General features: G+C 36.3%; 1 protein-coding gene across 3 annotated transcripts in view; it reads right to left on the bottom strand.

Moving 5' to 3' along the window:
• LOC125237236 (heterogeneous nuclear ribonucleoprotein L) overlaps positions 1-14,770 on the bottom strand; it is a 688,519-nt gene that overhangs the window by 109,109 nt on the left and 564,640 nt on the right. For all 3 annotated transcript variants that reach the window (XM_048144251.1, XM_048144250.1, XM_048144252.1), the window contains exon 4: positions 7,256-7,352. In XM_048144251.1, the coding sequence (XP_048000208.1) occupies positions 7,256-7,352 (97 nt within the window). The remainder of the gene's footprint in view (positions 1-7,255; positions 7,353-14,770) is intronic.

Here is a 14,770-nt window from a genome sequence, read left to right as displayed (position 1 = left end):
CGGTTTTTATTTTATTATAGGAGATATCCAATTTTAAATGTATCTTGTGCGACCTGTAAATAATGAGCAAATGGGTTAAAATTTGGTACATAAACTACTAATTCATAATAGAACAAAGGGAACCATGTGGAGAAAGGATTAGTCATATTTATTTTACTTCCATACAAATGCGGACCACCCTAATGGGCTTACTCTTGGCCACAGACTAGCCAAAGGCAAAGACGTGGCCTACGATGGAGTGAGCTCGCCCAGAAGATGCCTGTTCACTCTTGATTTGATATCAGCCTTTTATCGCCCACTGCTGAGCATAGGCCTCTCTTCTAGTACGCCACTTTTCCCGGTCCTGGGCTAGTCTCATCCAGTTGTGACCCGCTATTTTCCGGATGTCACCGACCCAACGACCCAACGGATGCCAGGCATTCCTTACATTCGTAAGCGGCCACCACTCCGTTGACATTTTAGTCCACCTGCCATCACTCTGCCTAGCAACATGTCCCGCCCAACTCCACTTTAGTTTGGTAATAACTAAACCCACGTCTTGCGCCAATGGTGCGACGACGGATCTCGGTATTCCTCACTCGATCTTGCATCTTGATTCCGAGCATGGCACGCTCCATGGCTGTCTGTGCTACTCGAATATCTACACTGGAATATCTACTAAGGTTGACTGGAAGAGATCCCATTAAGGGATAAGTCCGCCTACATTGTATATTACTGACTCTGTAACTGTGTCTCTTTTGTTTCCTTTATGTACAATAAAGCTTATACATACATACATACACTAATAATGCAACAACACGTCAAATTTTATCAGTATTAAGTACTCATTTAAAATCCATTTTCCTGGTATTTAAGCACAAAAACCATTAAAAAAAACGTGATTGATGCAACACACCGTGACACCCATTGTCACCTTTAGTCGCGAAAAATGCTCCGTTTAGTTGAAAAAGCTTTTAAAAGGCGAAAGTCCCGAAAATTGTGCTTACAAGTCACGGAAGCTGTGACAAGGGAGCTTTTTGTGAAGGGAAAAAGGAAAAAAATGTTGTAAGTAAGGTATAAAGAAAATCATTAAAAACTTTTGTAAGCACCGAATCAAACACCTATTCAAAAACTGTATCATGTTAATCAAGTTAAATAATTTTTCTATTAACATGTTAATTCCCAAAAAAATATAACAATATAACTGAATGCAAATAATTTGTCTTGCCGACAAAAATTGATGAGACCAATTTTGCCCTGTGGTCTGTCTAAATATGTTTTGTTCAAGAGCAAAGTATCTCAAATTAGTATTGAATATCATAAAATGATACTGGGCCATTTTTTTTTAAAGTTGTCCAGCCCGGTTTTTTTGTAACATGGGTATTTTTTACGCGATTCATACCCGCGAGGTCCAGAGAAAAAAAATGTCAAGATTTCCATACACTTTTCAAACCTTAATAATAAAACCGATAAGACCGCCTGTTGCTACCTATATGTTTGATTTAATTCTGCTATTTGTAAATCTTTGTGGTGCAATAAAGAATATCTACTTACTTACCTTCCATTCCGTTACTGCCAAACATAATATATGAAAAAATGGTAACGGAATGGGAAGAAAACCTTGGGACCTTTTTATCTCCTATTAGAATTACTTAAAAGAGCTCGCGATTTTAAGTGGAAATCACTTAAAAATTTCCAAATCCAAAAAACGTGGGGTGGACAACTTTGAAAAAGAAAATGGCCCTTATATAGCGCCTAGCATGGACGGGCATGTAATGAGCAGGACTGAAAGTCATGTGGCGAGAAAGGTATCACAAATGAATGTGAAAACCGAGGAAAGGATAGGACGTGTGAGAGATGATATGAAATGAAAACAAGTTAAGGATGAGATGACGAGCGATGAAGATGGAGTATGACATGGTATGATAGAGGAAGACACCAACCGCAAACTGTCTTTTGCGGTTGGTGTCTTAAAGGCACAATGATGACAACTCTCGAAGTTTTTCCTATATTTCTATAAGGTGTCAGTTTCCTACACCTAGATAAAAACTTAAAGTTAGTGCCTATAGTTCTACGAATATTTTTTGGTAGCGACGCTACGAAATAGGCGCGTAGACGCCTACGCCGTAGCATTCGTAGCATATTAGATGGAGGCTATTTATTTTGTATTAAAACGCTTACCTACGTGTTTACTCAATTTCCCGAGAGATGTCGCTTTTCCTTCTGGAAACTAGCGAACGGTAGTGCATTGTAGTTTTGTTATGATATTTGAGTTATTTTGTGTTCGGTGTGATTTGTGTGGAATTAAACATACTTCTGTTTATCATTAAACTGGGTGTTTAATTTGAAGCTCTTCCTTTTCGAGGACATTGTCCAAGTTAAACACTATTTTTATCCGTCAGATAAATGAGGGTAAAATATAACCTGAATAGGTGAATTGGCTATGAATATCTGCGAAAACAAAAATAGTATAGAAAGACTTAGACTAGACGACAACTTCTAGAATAGACTAGACGACCGGTCTGGCCTAGCGCGTTGTGACCCTGCCTGCTGATCCGAGGTCCCGGTTTCGAATCCCGGTAAGGGCATTTATTTGTGTGATGAACACAGATATTTGTTCCTGTCATGGATGTTTTCTATATAAATACGTATGTATTTATCTATATAAGTAAGTATATCGTCGCCTAGCACCCATAGTACAAGCTTTGCTTAGTTTGGGGCTAGGTTGATCTGTGTAAGGTGTCCCCCAATATTTATTTATTTTATTTATTCTGAGACTTATATAAGTTTTATTTTGTTTTTAATAGGTAATCGAGTCATCTGCTGGTAAGCAATGACCATCGTAAATTATAGAGATTTATACTATAAGACAGTTGCAAGTTTGTTCATGGCCTTTAAGATGAGAGTGTGGTCTTTTCTTGAAGGTTTAAAGGTAGTATATAAAATATAGGTATATAACCTAACCACAAAATTAAAATTTTGAAAAAACCCCCGACCGCGACAGAGTGGTCCGATTTTCATGAAACGCTAAGAACACTCCTGACTAACTCAGCTTTCAAACAAAAAAAAACTAAATCTAAATCGGTTCATCCGTTCGGGAGCTACGATGCCACAGACAGACACACACACAGACAGACAGACAGACAAACAGGCAGACAGACAGACAGACACACACACAGACAGACACGTCAAACTTATAACACCCCGTCGTTTTTGCGTCGGCGGTTAAAAACTACAATAGCGTAACCGTATCAGTCGTCGAACAGTATTACTTTCATCATTTATTTTGTACACATGTAAAAATGTATACATACTAAAACATAATTGATCAATTCCCCGTAATCACAACCAAAATATCCTGACAATATTCAAAAATTCACAGCTAATTTCGACCACGATCTAAATGCAGTTTATTCTGAAAATCCACCCAATTAGTCCAGCAAAGTGACAATTTTCAAACTACCCACAGTACACATTATGTCATTTCAATTTTTTTTCAACCCGCATTACAAAATGCATTCAAAATTAGACCTCACCTCTTCAAGAACACATTTCAAATCTATTCCATTTGATCGTTTTTTGTTTTCGAATCGCGCAGCGTGAAACGTTGCGGCAGTACACGGATGCTGCCTCGTTTAAAAAAAATCGTTTGAATTTAGAACGTTTCTGTTATTTGGACGCGAGACGTCACGGTGAGTGGACGTTGGGACGGATGCCGTTCTTTATTTATTTACGTTCGTTTTGCGGAAATAGAATTTTGTCTAGGAATGGAGCGCTGCTAGTCTGGTTATTTTATTTAGCTTATTTTGGCTTTTATTTCATAAACAAAAAATTGTAGACACCAAAAATTTAGGAAAATCAGCAGGAACAAAATTGACATACAAACGTTAATTGGTTTATAAGAAAACACGGTCTCTCTAACGAGGGCGCCAGTAAATGAAAGTAGATGATACCAGACATTTTTTTTAAATGGGTTGAGACTTTTCGTTTACACTCAGAATCACGAGCTCTACGATTCCAAGTAGAAAAAAAGAACCAGATATGAAAAACAGTAAAAAAAAAAGACAATACTGATCTATCCATGATGTCTATGGTGACGTTCTTGGTTAAAAATGACACATTTCACAGTAAGATATCGATATCATACCGCAGCGATCTCTTAAAAACATTTTTCGAATTGGTTCATAAAATTACGAAAAATGTTGTTACACAATATTAACTTCGTAACACAATACGCCCATATCAGTACACCTATCCGTTGTATAATGTAATAAATACGATAAAGTGTTTGTCTGTCCATCCGTCACTAAGTGAAGCCTTTGGCTTTCTTTACACAGTGTCTTGTTACCCTTAAGTAAGGGTCAAACGTGTGCTATGAAGTAATACCGTATTGTAAGGGGGTTACAGTGTATTTTGAACGGAGAAGATATCGAGGGGTTGGTCAAAGATTTTTTGGATATAAGTGCAATCGATAAACTGCTGTTAAATAGGTACCTAAAAGACCAATTTAACGTACAGTCGAGTTCATAAATATGTGTACATTTCTTCACCTTAACTCGATGCAAGAAGGTGATAAAATGTACACATAACTTTTAACTTTTTTCAAAGTTGTCCACCCCACTTTTTTTGGATTTGGAAATGTTCATGTGGTTTCAGAATCGCGTGCTCTTTCAATACCAATAGGAGAAAAAAAGTGTCCCAAGGTTTTTTCCAATTCCTGTCCCATTTTTTCATACATTTTGTATGGCGGTAACGGAATGGAAGGTTCGAAAAAATGTATGGAAATCTTGGGACATTTTTTTTCTGCTACCAGGATCGAAAGAGCTCGCGATTCTGAGTATTAATTGCGTAAAAAATACCCATGTTACAAAAAAAGTGGGTGGACAACTGTGTAAAAAATCAAGCAGACTTCAAATATAATAGGACTCACCTGGTGTGGTTCTCAATAGGGGCCCCCAATCCTTCGATATTTTAGACTAGGTCCACAGGCTGTGTGGCACGTAGAAATTCTCTTGTGATGAGTGGCTGGATATATCTTGTATTAATAAAATTATAAGCTCAAGCTTCCGAGGAGCGAGCTAGCGGCGGTTGTGTCGTTTTAAGAAGAAGTGTGTGTGGTAACACTGAGCTTTAGTGTTGCTCGCTTTGATAAAAGCGTTCCGTTTCAGGTTTGTCCCGTTTTGAAATCTGCTATTCGACTAAGTTTTAATCGATTTAAAATTAAGACAAAAAAATATGTAATACTTGTGCGTACTCATAAAAAATACGGGACAACAACTTTGAAAAAATGGCCCATTTATGAACTCGACTGTACACTGGGTTTTATATGAATTTTCAGATACGTCAAAAATTTGCTCTAGGTACTACGAGTATATGGATCGGATAGGTGAAATACACCATGTTTTATTTTTGAGCCCTTAGCCAGACGCTGGATGCAGGTCGCTTCCAACCGGTATATATGGAGGTCCAAAGGGGAGGCCTATGTTCAGCAGTAGGGCTTCCATTCCGTAATTACGTAATTACGCAATAACGTAATTACGGATAGCTATTGAACTTTTTAGAATAACGTAATTGAAAGAATCAATTACGTAATTACGGAATTATGAACAATATAGTAATTGGATCAGATATGTGTGATATTTTAGCTCTAAATCACACAAAATTTTACTTTTTATATGAACGCATTTAGGTGTTTATAGCTGGTAACACATAAATAGAATAAACATCAAGAGTTTATGTAGTTTAAAATGTGTACGGTGTTGTTATTTTAGCGTCATGATTAACTTTATTGAGAATAATCCTCGGTAAAATAAATTTCAATTGCCATGTAAGTATTAAATACTTATATTCTCTTATTAATATAGTACTACGGTTCTAAAAGTTGGTTTCGGTTAGCTCACGGTCAACCTAACACGCTTCCTCACTTCGCTCGTCGTCGCACCTATCTTGGCTCTGTCCCAAATGAGATTTCTGTTGCTATACTTACCTGTTACAACATTTTAGGCATTTTTATTTTTTATTTCCAACAAAAATATGTAGGTATGTATGTGTATGTTCCTTTTACTTATTTCGAACTTGCCTAATGTATGAAAAAGGAACTTTAGCATCAAAGAGAAGTTATTGGCCGAAGAGTTGTTTGACCAAGTGAAATATATGACAAATGATAAGATTGATAAGTCTCCCAAAAATTTTAGAGGCGTTATAATAATCTGCTTTACAATAATTCTACCAATTGAAAAGTTGTTAAACAAAAAGTTGCTAATTGTTAGTTGTCAAAGTGAAACGTCGGCGAAATGTTGGTTGGCAAATGAAATTCGGCCAAAGATAGTTCTGCGAAAAGGCAGAAGAGACCAGTATCGAGTACTACTCCATACTCATCTTTGTGCCTCTTAATGAAATCTGAATATTTATCCTATTATTATCTATAAATATACATCAATAACTATGTCTTTAGGTTATAAATTTGATTGAAATTGTCGTTTTATTTTAAATACATGGTCGATTACGGAATTACGTAATTACGTAATAAAAAATGAAAATTCCGTAATCAATTACGTAATTGACATATCCGTAATTTTGGAAGCCCTATTCAGCAGTGGACGTGCTAGGGCTGATATGATGATGATGATAAAATTCAATATAACACAAGCTACTTGCTCTTTTGTTAAATTAGATTCTATGAATAAATTTAAAATGCGAGGGAACATTGTGTAGAAGTAAGTAACAAAGGTCATAAATATCAATTTCAGATTCGCATTTTATTTTAATTTCAACGTTGTAGTACACGAATTTGTTAAGAGATGGCGCCACCTCCGAAATAAAACGCGCTAACGATGTGTATATGTAGAAACATGACTACATCCCGTAAGATACAAAAGCTCCTTCGGTTTTCGGGCAAAAATGTACGTAATCATAAAATTGCCAAAAACTGACTGGTCTCAGATTTTAGGTGGTAGTCCGACCGTCTGATAGCATAATCACTGTACCTAAATGTAAGTCACATATAAATACCAAAACTACCGGAAGACACTGACATATTAAACATGCAAACCGTGTCACTCACGTGTAAAAATTCGAAAAACGCTCGACATGTTTCGCTGCGTAACGAGGAGCATTTTCATTGAGCTCGAGCGATGCTGATGTTATCCCGACGCAGACATGTCAAGCGTTTTTGACTTTTTACACGTAAGTGCCCCAGTTTAACATAATATGTTTAACATATAATATATAAAATAGTAAAATACAAGTCTTAATCAGGTTAAAAATTAGTACATACCTTGGCATATTCAATTTTGAGAGTGCAGCATCCGGAGTATATGTCGCAGCCGTGCAGCGCCTCTTTCGCTCGCGTCGCCGACTCGACGCTTTCAAACTTATGGCAATGGGTTAAGGTTCATATTTCAATGCAGGGAACACAAATTATTTGACAAGAAATAATTATACGGCGAGTAAGTTAAATCAGTCATATCATAAGATGCATTTGAGAATTTATGTAAAAAAAAAATCAATAATGTTCGATTGTAATAATACTTATTTCCTTTTAAAACTTTTTGCAAACGTTTAATATGCCTTAGAACACGTAGGTAATGAATAAAAAAAAAAGATTATGATTCAAGTTAGAGTAGATATTCGACCATTTGCAGAAAAAATATAACATAAGCAATAAGTTACTTACACTGATTTCCAAAATATTAATAATCCAAACTCTCAAAACATATAATGCTTCAATTATTAATGTTTTCACAATATAGAAATTCCTCTGTTTCCTTCCATAATACCAAAGAGGATCGAGTATTACAGAGAGTTACTGTCGAAGTAAAATGTGTAATCACAGTGCATAGCCTGCCATATCTTGACACAGGCTTAAAACTTTTGAACCTGTTTTGACAATTTGGCCCATATTCTTAGCTTGATATGTGTTAAAGTGTCAAATATTAATATTAGCGCCATCTAGCTGAGCGTACCCCAAAGGTGTAATGCCATCTAGGCCACCGTACCTTTTTCTGTATGGTACTGAGGTACGTTTTTTTCTTAGACTTTATCTGTCTATACGGAGTTATATGTCTTTGATAATACTTACCAGTCACAAAACAAATAAAAAAAAAACTTTTCTTAATCTCTAAACTTTCAATAAGCCATCATAAAAATTCACTTCCCAAAGAAATCGCCGAAAACCAAATCTAATCCCAATAAGATGGCAAACAATAAAACTGTTATTAGACCAACTTGGTACATTGATATTATTCAAATCGCTGTACCATCGCCATCAAAATATCGGAGCTGCCTTTATCACAAATATCAAAATACGTCTCTATTGTCAAGACTTTAGAGTGCATGTTCCGATGTTTTTGAGAGCTTTGGCAGCTCCAATATTATTGAAATCGCTGGCAGTTGGACTGACAAAGTTGGAGCCGTTTGAGGTGAGGCAATTTGGTCCTTAATACCGGGGATCAGGGTATAGAATTAGCTGTGATGGCGGGAAAATTGCTGAACGTCATATTGTCAAATTGTGGTAAGGGTGAGGCGGCAGCGTGAGCGACAAAAATCATGAATTTATTCTATTTTTAAACGTATTTTGAGGCTATTTTTAAAATAAAGAGTTGTATCACTTTCATCAGATATCTAAAATAAACATGATACTGAGCAGAACGAAAGTAAACATAAAAAAATAGCGCACCTCCAAACGATAACAATCTCTGACGCTATTTATTGATTTGATGGTCTTAATTTTAATAATATTTATTTTCGAGACAAGTAACCAAGTCCTAAAGGTACCCACTGACATCAGTTCGCCGGAATATAATCAGCTTGCTAATTAAAAACAAAAAGTCATAGCGCTAAATAAGTTAAATAACTGACCGACTTTTATCGGCAAACTGAGAGTCTCAAGGGCCCCATTTCTCGAATGATATTAGACTAATATTATTAGTCCACGAACTGTCAAATCGTACGGGTTGCCATGACAACACACTAATATTATGAGACTAATAACTTTCGAGAAATGGGCCCAAGCTGTCCCAGGAATAGTTCCACAGAGTGATTAGGCTGTCGGTGAACTGTATAGTCTACAGTAAAAAACCGGCCAAGAGCGTGTCGGGCCACGCTCAGTGTAGGGTTCCGTAGTTTTCCGTATTTTTCTCAAAAACTACTGAACCTATCAAGTTGAAAACAATTTTCCTAGAAAGTCTTTATAAAGTTCTACTTTTGTGATTTTTTTCATATTTTTTAAACATACGGTTCAAAAGTTAGAGGGGGGGGGGGACGCATTTTTTTTGCCTTTAGGAGCGATTATTTCCGAAAATACTAATATTATCAAAAAACCATCTTAGTAAACCCTTATTCATTTTTAAATACCTATCCAACAATATATCACACGTTGGGGTTGGAATGAAAAAAAAAATCAGCCCCCACTTTACATGTAGGGGGAGTACCCTAATAAAACATTTTTTTCCATTTTTTATTTTTGCACTTTGTCGGCGTGATTGAAATACATATTGGTACCAAATTTCAGCTTTCTAGTGCTAACGGTTACTGAGATTATCCGCGGACGGACGGACGGACGGACAGACAGACATGGCGAAACTATAAGGGTTCCTATAGTTGACTACGGAACCCTAAAAAGAATAGTTTTGTATTATTTTAAACCGCTAAAGCTGCAACCACACCATCCGCAGACGCCGCGTGTACTCCAGTCAAAACTTCCTCTAATTTGAATAAATCTCGCCAAAGAACATGCTAAATTGTTTCACCGAAATCCCCTGTTTTACATATTATATTACCGTTTAACTTTTCATTTTTACGGCGGCTAAGTTCGTTATTGAAAATCTATAAGGTACGTTGTTGGGGGATGAAATGATGGTGATTAGGGATCCTTGAGCATTTTTCTTTGTGCTAACAATAAAACTGGCAAAACGGTTTTAAAGTAGGAAAAATCTTAGTAAAATATAGAGAAAAATAAATATTACTGGCAATGGAAAACGTTTAATAAGAAAATATGTTAAGAAGTTTTTAGACAAGAATATTGTTTTTCTAGAATTTCCGAGGCAGGATAAAATATTCACAACGGCGAGTTTTCCTTGAATTTAAAACAGTACAAAAAGGACTATGGTTTTTAATAATGAAATACGTCAAGAACAATTTTCTTTTAAACAAGCTTGCATTAAATTAAAAGAATAGGTAGTTAAAGCTAGTAAAGATTTCAGTAAATAATATAATAAAATAATGTAATAAGTACCTACTAATTAAAAGTTTTTATTTCAGTTAGCATTGTCTGAGTTACTCACGCTTGAAAATACGAAAAGAAATGAAAAATAAAAACAAATCTCTTTGAAGTTTATCTAAAGAAAACTCTAGTCATTTCTATCTCCAATAAATTAAAACACGATAAAATCCAACAAAGAAAAACGCTTTGTAAAAATATTGCCAAGAATCCAAAAAAATAATTTCAAGACATTTCAATAAAATTAGCATCGAGCGATATAAATCGCGAACGAGCCATCACTCTTCACCCGGCAAATAACGATATTTTATTATATTTAATTCTTTGCCGTCAGTTCACACGGTACGGGATATAAATTTGCTATTTCAATCAACACAATTCATCATAAAAGATGAGGCTGATTCTGTATTTAGATGTTTATAAAGTTAAGATACATGTCAAGATCTTAATTAGAACAGATACTTCCAAATATATACATTTGGACGGGACGCGGACGCTCCGGCTGTGGAATGAGCTCCCTGCCGAGGTATTCCCGATGAACTACAGTATGGGGTTCTTCAAAAAAGGAGTGTACAAGTTTCTAATGGGTCGGCAACGCGCATGTGACCCTTTGAGTTGCAGGCGTCCATAGGTTACGGTGTCCGCTTTCCATCAGGCGGACCGTATACCTGTTTGCCACCGACGTGGTATAAAAAAATTATAAATTATTTTGATGAACCAAGATTTACATATGGCATAGCGCGATGAAGCCCAGGTAAGATCTGAGTGGATGCTCGGAGCGGAGCGTTCGGCGGGGCGTGCAGCGTAGGGTAAGGTGGGCAACAGAGAACCAGTGGTACACAAGGAACCAACGGTTTTATTCGAAAATGCGACGTTGCCAAACTGCACTGCGAACATAAGCACGCGCCGCTAAGGTTCCCCCGCTCGCTCCCCAGTCGGCGGCCGGTCCGCGTTGAAATTGCACGTGTAGTGAAGTATTTTTTGATTTTGGACAAGAAAACAAAAAAAAGTAAGTATTTAGTTTTTTTATTTTCTCAGAATGTAGTTATGTTTGATTTATCTAATTAATCAGTTGTGCGGAGTGACTATTTCTCTATCTTTTTGACATTCACTGATGCGGCTTTCTTGTGCCGTTTATTTTTTACCGAATTTAAAAAGTGAAAATGTATATATAGCACACATTGAACCACAAGGCTAGAGTACTCAATGAACCAGGAGGTTCTCTAGGTAATTCTCTAGTTAGCCTTTGGAAGGTCTATTTTGTACAACTTTTGCCATGTTTAAGAGTTAATATAAATATATCTAATATAACGTTACTATATAGTACAAAAATATATGATAATACATATATTATTTAAGTTTTTTGAAGTGCAAGACTTTATTTTTCATATAACGAAGAATATTGTGACGATTACATTAGTAAACTACTCTTAGTTTAAATAAATAAGCATTTTTGACATTGTAAATGTTGTATTTATTAAATTGCCCCATATTTACCTAAATCAGTTTGTATATTTTGCAATTATTTATCAAAAACTATGCAATTATATAATGGTAGGTTCATTGTGTACTAGGCCGGTTCATTGAATACATAGTACCGGTTCAGTCTGTACCAGAGATTGTACACAATGAGCCATTGTTCATCTTTTAAAAAAACTAAAATATCTCGACTTCTATTCAGTTTTATTAAAAAATAATGATGAAAATTTAGAGCTAGATAAATAACAAATGCACTGAATAAAAACAATTGAATTTGAACCTATTATGACTGACTTATTAAGATTTAAATTTTTGGTGGCTCATTGTTAGCAACCTCACCCTATATAATACGCTGCATCGACTCAGGACACTTGTATGAGCTTCAATCGTTTGACATGCACGCCGCACGCCCCGCCCCGCTGCACACCCAATATGAGCGACTCATAATTAATATATTTGCAGAGGCGCATGCTGATTCAAGACACAGTATAATAACGAGTACTATCGTACAGTATGACCACTCCCGCTCCCCGCTTAAAGTGCCGCCCACCCGCTCTCGGTTAGCTCACAGTAACCGCCTTTCAAAAACGCGAACAGTCGACCTGTACCGTCATATTTCATTCATACAAGCATGGTGCGCGATCACCTACACGAGCTTAGAATGTCTGCTAGGAACGCGCCTCTTTCATATATTTGATCCACAGTGTCCGAGGTGTGCTCAAAATGAGATCAAAGTCATCAATAATTTAATGCACAATCGGCCTCTTAAGATGAATGTAGGTGAGAGGATATAAAATTCTAATTTGAATTTTGAGAGGCGATTAATTAAGAGTTTTCAGTGAAAAATATGTTGTTAAATGTGGAAGTGGGTTATTTCCGCCGTGGAGAATTCTAGACTGCACGAATCTATGAACTGCAGTGGAAATGAAAAAAGATGTGCTTAATTGAACAAAAACCATTGCTTGAAATCCAATGGATCTCTATTGATTTTCATGTATCCGCGTCACAAGTAAGATTAGGACTCGTTCATCAGTCAATCATGATCAATTTTGGGGGAGTCAGAAGAATATCACGAATGATCACGATCCAGGATGGGGTCTAGCGTCTTTAAAAATAAGAATATCAAAATAATCAAAACGGTCCGACACAGATAAAATAATAATATTAATCTGTGTTGAAAAAATCATTGTTTTATCTTCAAAAACCAGGGAGGAAACAGTCGAGAGCGTTTGTATGGAGAATTGAACCCTCCTGTATCGTCTTAAACATAACTCTAAACATACATCTACCATACATTTTGTGTGCATAGCCATAAATTTATCTTGCTATTGGACGTGATCATAACACTCACTCACTTCAACATTCCGATTGCAATAGTTGTGTAAACAAACATTTTACTCCACATTACACTCAAATACAAGCGATTTAGAATTCTAGACTTCTAAACCGACGTCATAAATAAATAAAACAAGATAAGTTTGATCAAGAACAACTTACAATATTCGACTATAAGACGAAGTAGAAAAAGCGCAAATAAAACTAACTGCGATTGTAAACTTTTTGAATTTCAAACAAAATACTTTATAACCTAACAGACTGATATATCAATTGAATTACACTAAAAATGTTTTGTAAATTAAATATATTGCATCACATTGAGATATATCTTGTTAAATTGTGCGTATTGAGTGGTATTCTAAAAGCGCATATTTTTCGGTCAGACGGGTTCATGGCACGACCTTCATTTGGAGGATGCCAGTCACACCGAAACGTATTAATTAATTTTATCAAACTACAGAGTACGTAACGTACAGAGAGAGGCAATGACTTGTCCCGGCTTCATAGGACCGCCACACCGCCATTCATGAGACCGTCGTGTCATGCTAGAATTGTTGGCGAGATATGAACGCACCAGACCTCTACATTTATATTTATAACATTTTTTATGTAGATAACCATGTCTGTAGAAAATAAAAAAAACATTCGTTCATTTATTCATTGGAACAAATGAGAACGATTAATATGAATGCATTTGTTACTCCCGTTTGAAAAAAAAATGGTTATACACCAAAGTAAATAATAATCAATGCACTTCGCCTGAAATACTCTTCTACTGTGTACAAGCCGGCCTCAGATAATATGCAACTCCCAACTGTCTGGAAAATATCGCTGTTTAGCGATGACTGTTATTTACTACTTGTTAAGCTGCTATGTATATCGTACTATATTTCTGTATTAAAAGTGAACAATAACAAGTATTTGTATTGTATGCAACGGTGTAAAGGCGACCGGCGACGCGTCCCGCGTTCTCCACCGCCTGTTGCGATAAATCGCCCGCGACTCGCGTTTGTTTATTTCTGTTTGTGCCTAGACGCGTATTCCAAAAGCTTTTCGCTAGAACCAAATAAGGCGACATCGAATATCTTGTTAAGACCAAGTTTCAGTTGTTATGTAATTTGGGGAATAGGATCCTCCTAAAAATGTAGGTATGTAAAAAATCTCAAGGGAAATCGAAGATATTTTCACTTCTACTCATTTCCTCAAAAGTTGACTGGAAGAGATCCCATTAAGGGATAAGTCTGCTTATATTGTATATTACGGACACTGTAACTGTGTCTCTTTCGTTTCGTTTATGTACATGACTCAAGAACAAATATCTGTGCTCATCACATACCTCGGCCGGCGAGAGCAAAAATGCGTCTGCTCCTAGTGCTTAATTAACACTTTCGAAACCGGGCTCTACGCGGCGCTACGACATTTTCGCTACATACGGGTTTCCCCATGTAATCGGCTACGCTTCTACGAGCGGTGTGCCCGACAGTCGGGTTCTTGGTAGCGAAAGTGTTAAATATCGACTGTTCTATCGACATATGGATGTCGATAGAATAGTCGACTTTTAATTAAGCACAATTATTTTTATTATTTTTTAAACTGAGCCATTAGTATTTGTTATTTATTTCAACTTGATACCTCCACGCGTTTCTAAGAATAACAGCACAGTTCCGATTACTACAGTAGATTTAGAACGGTCCTTTAGTTGGATGAAATGGATTTTATCGGCAAGGCGAAGGAGTTTAAAATCAGAAAATTTAG

Source organism: Leguminivora glycinivorella, chromosome 20 (assembly GCF_023078275.1).
Source record: "Leguminivora glycinivorella isolate SPB_JAAS2020 chromosome 20, LegGlyc_1.1, whole genome shotgun sequence".
In the NCBI taxonomy this organism is placed as follows: Eukaryota; Metazoa; Arthropoda; class Insecta; order Lepidoptera; family Tortricidae; genus Leguminivora; species Leguminivora glycinivorella.
Note: the sequence above shows the minus strand (reverse complement) of the source record. Positions and strands in the feature narration are given on the sequence as shown.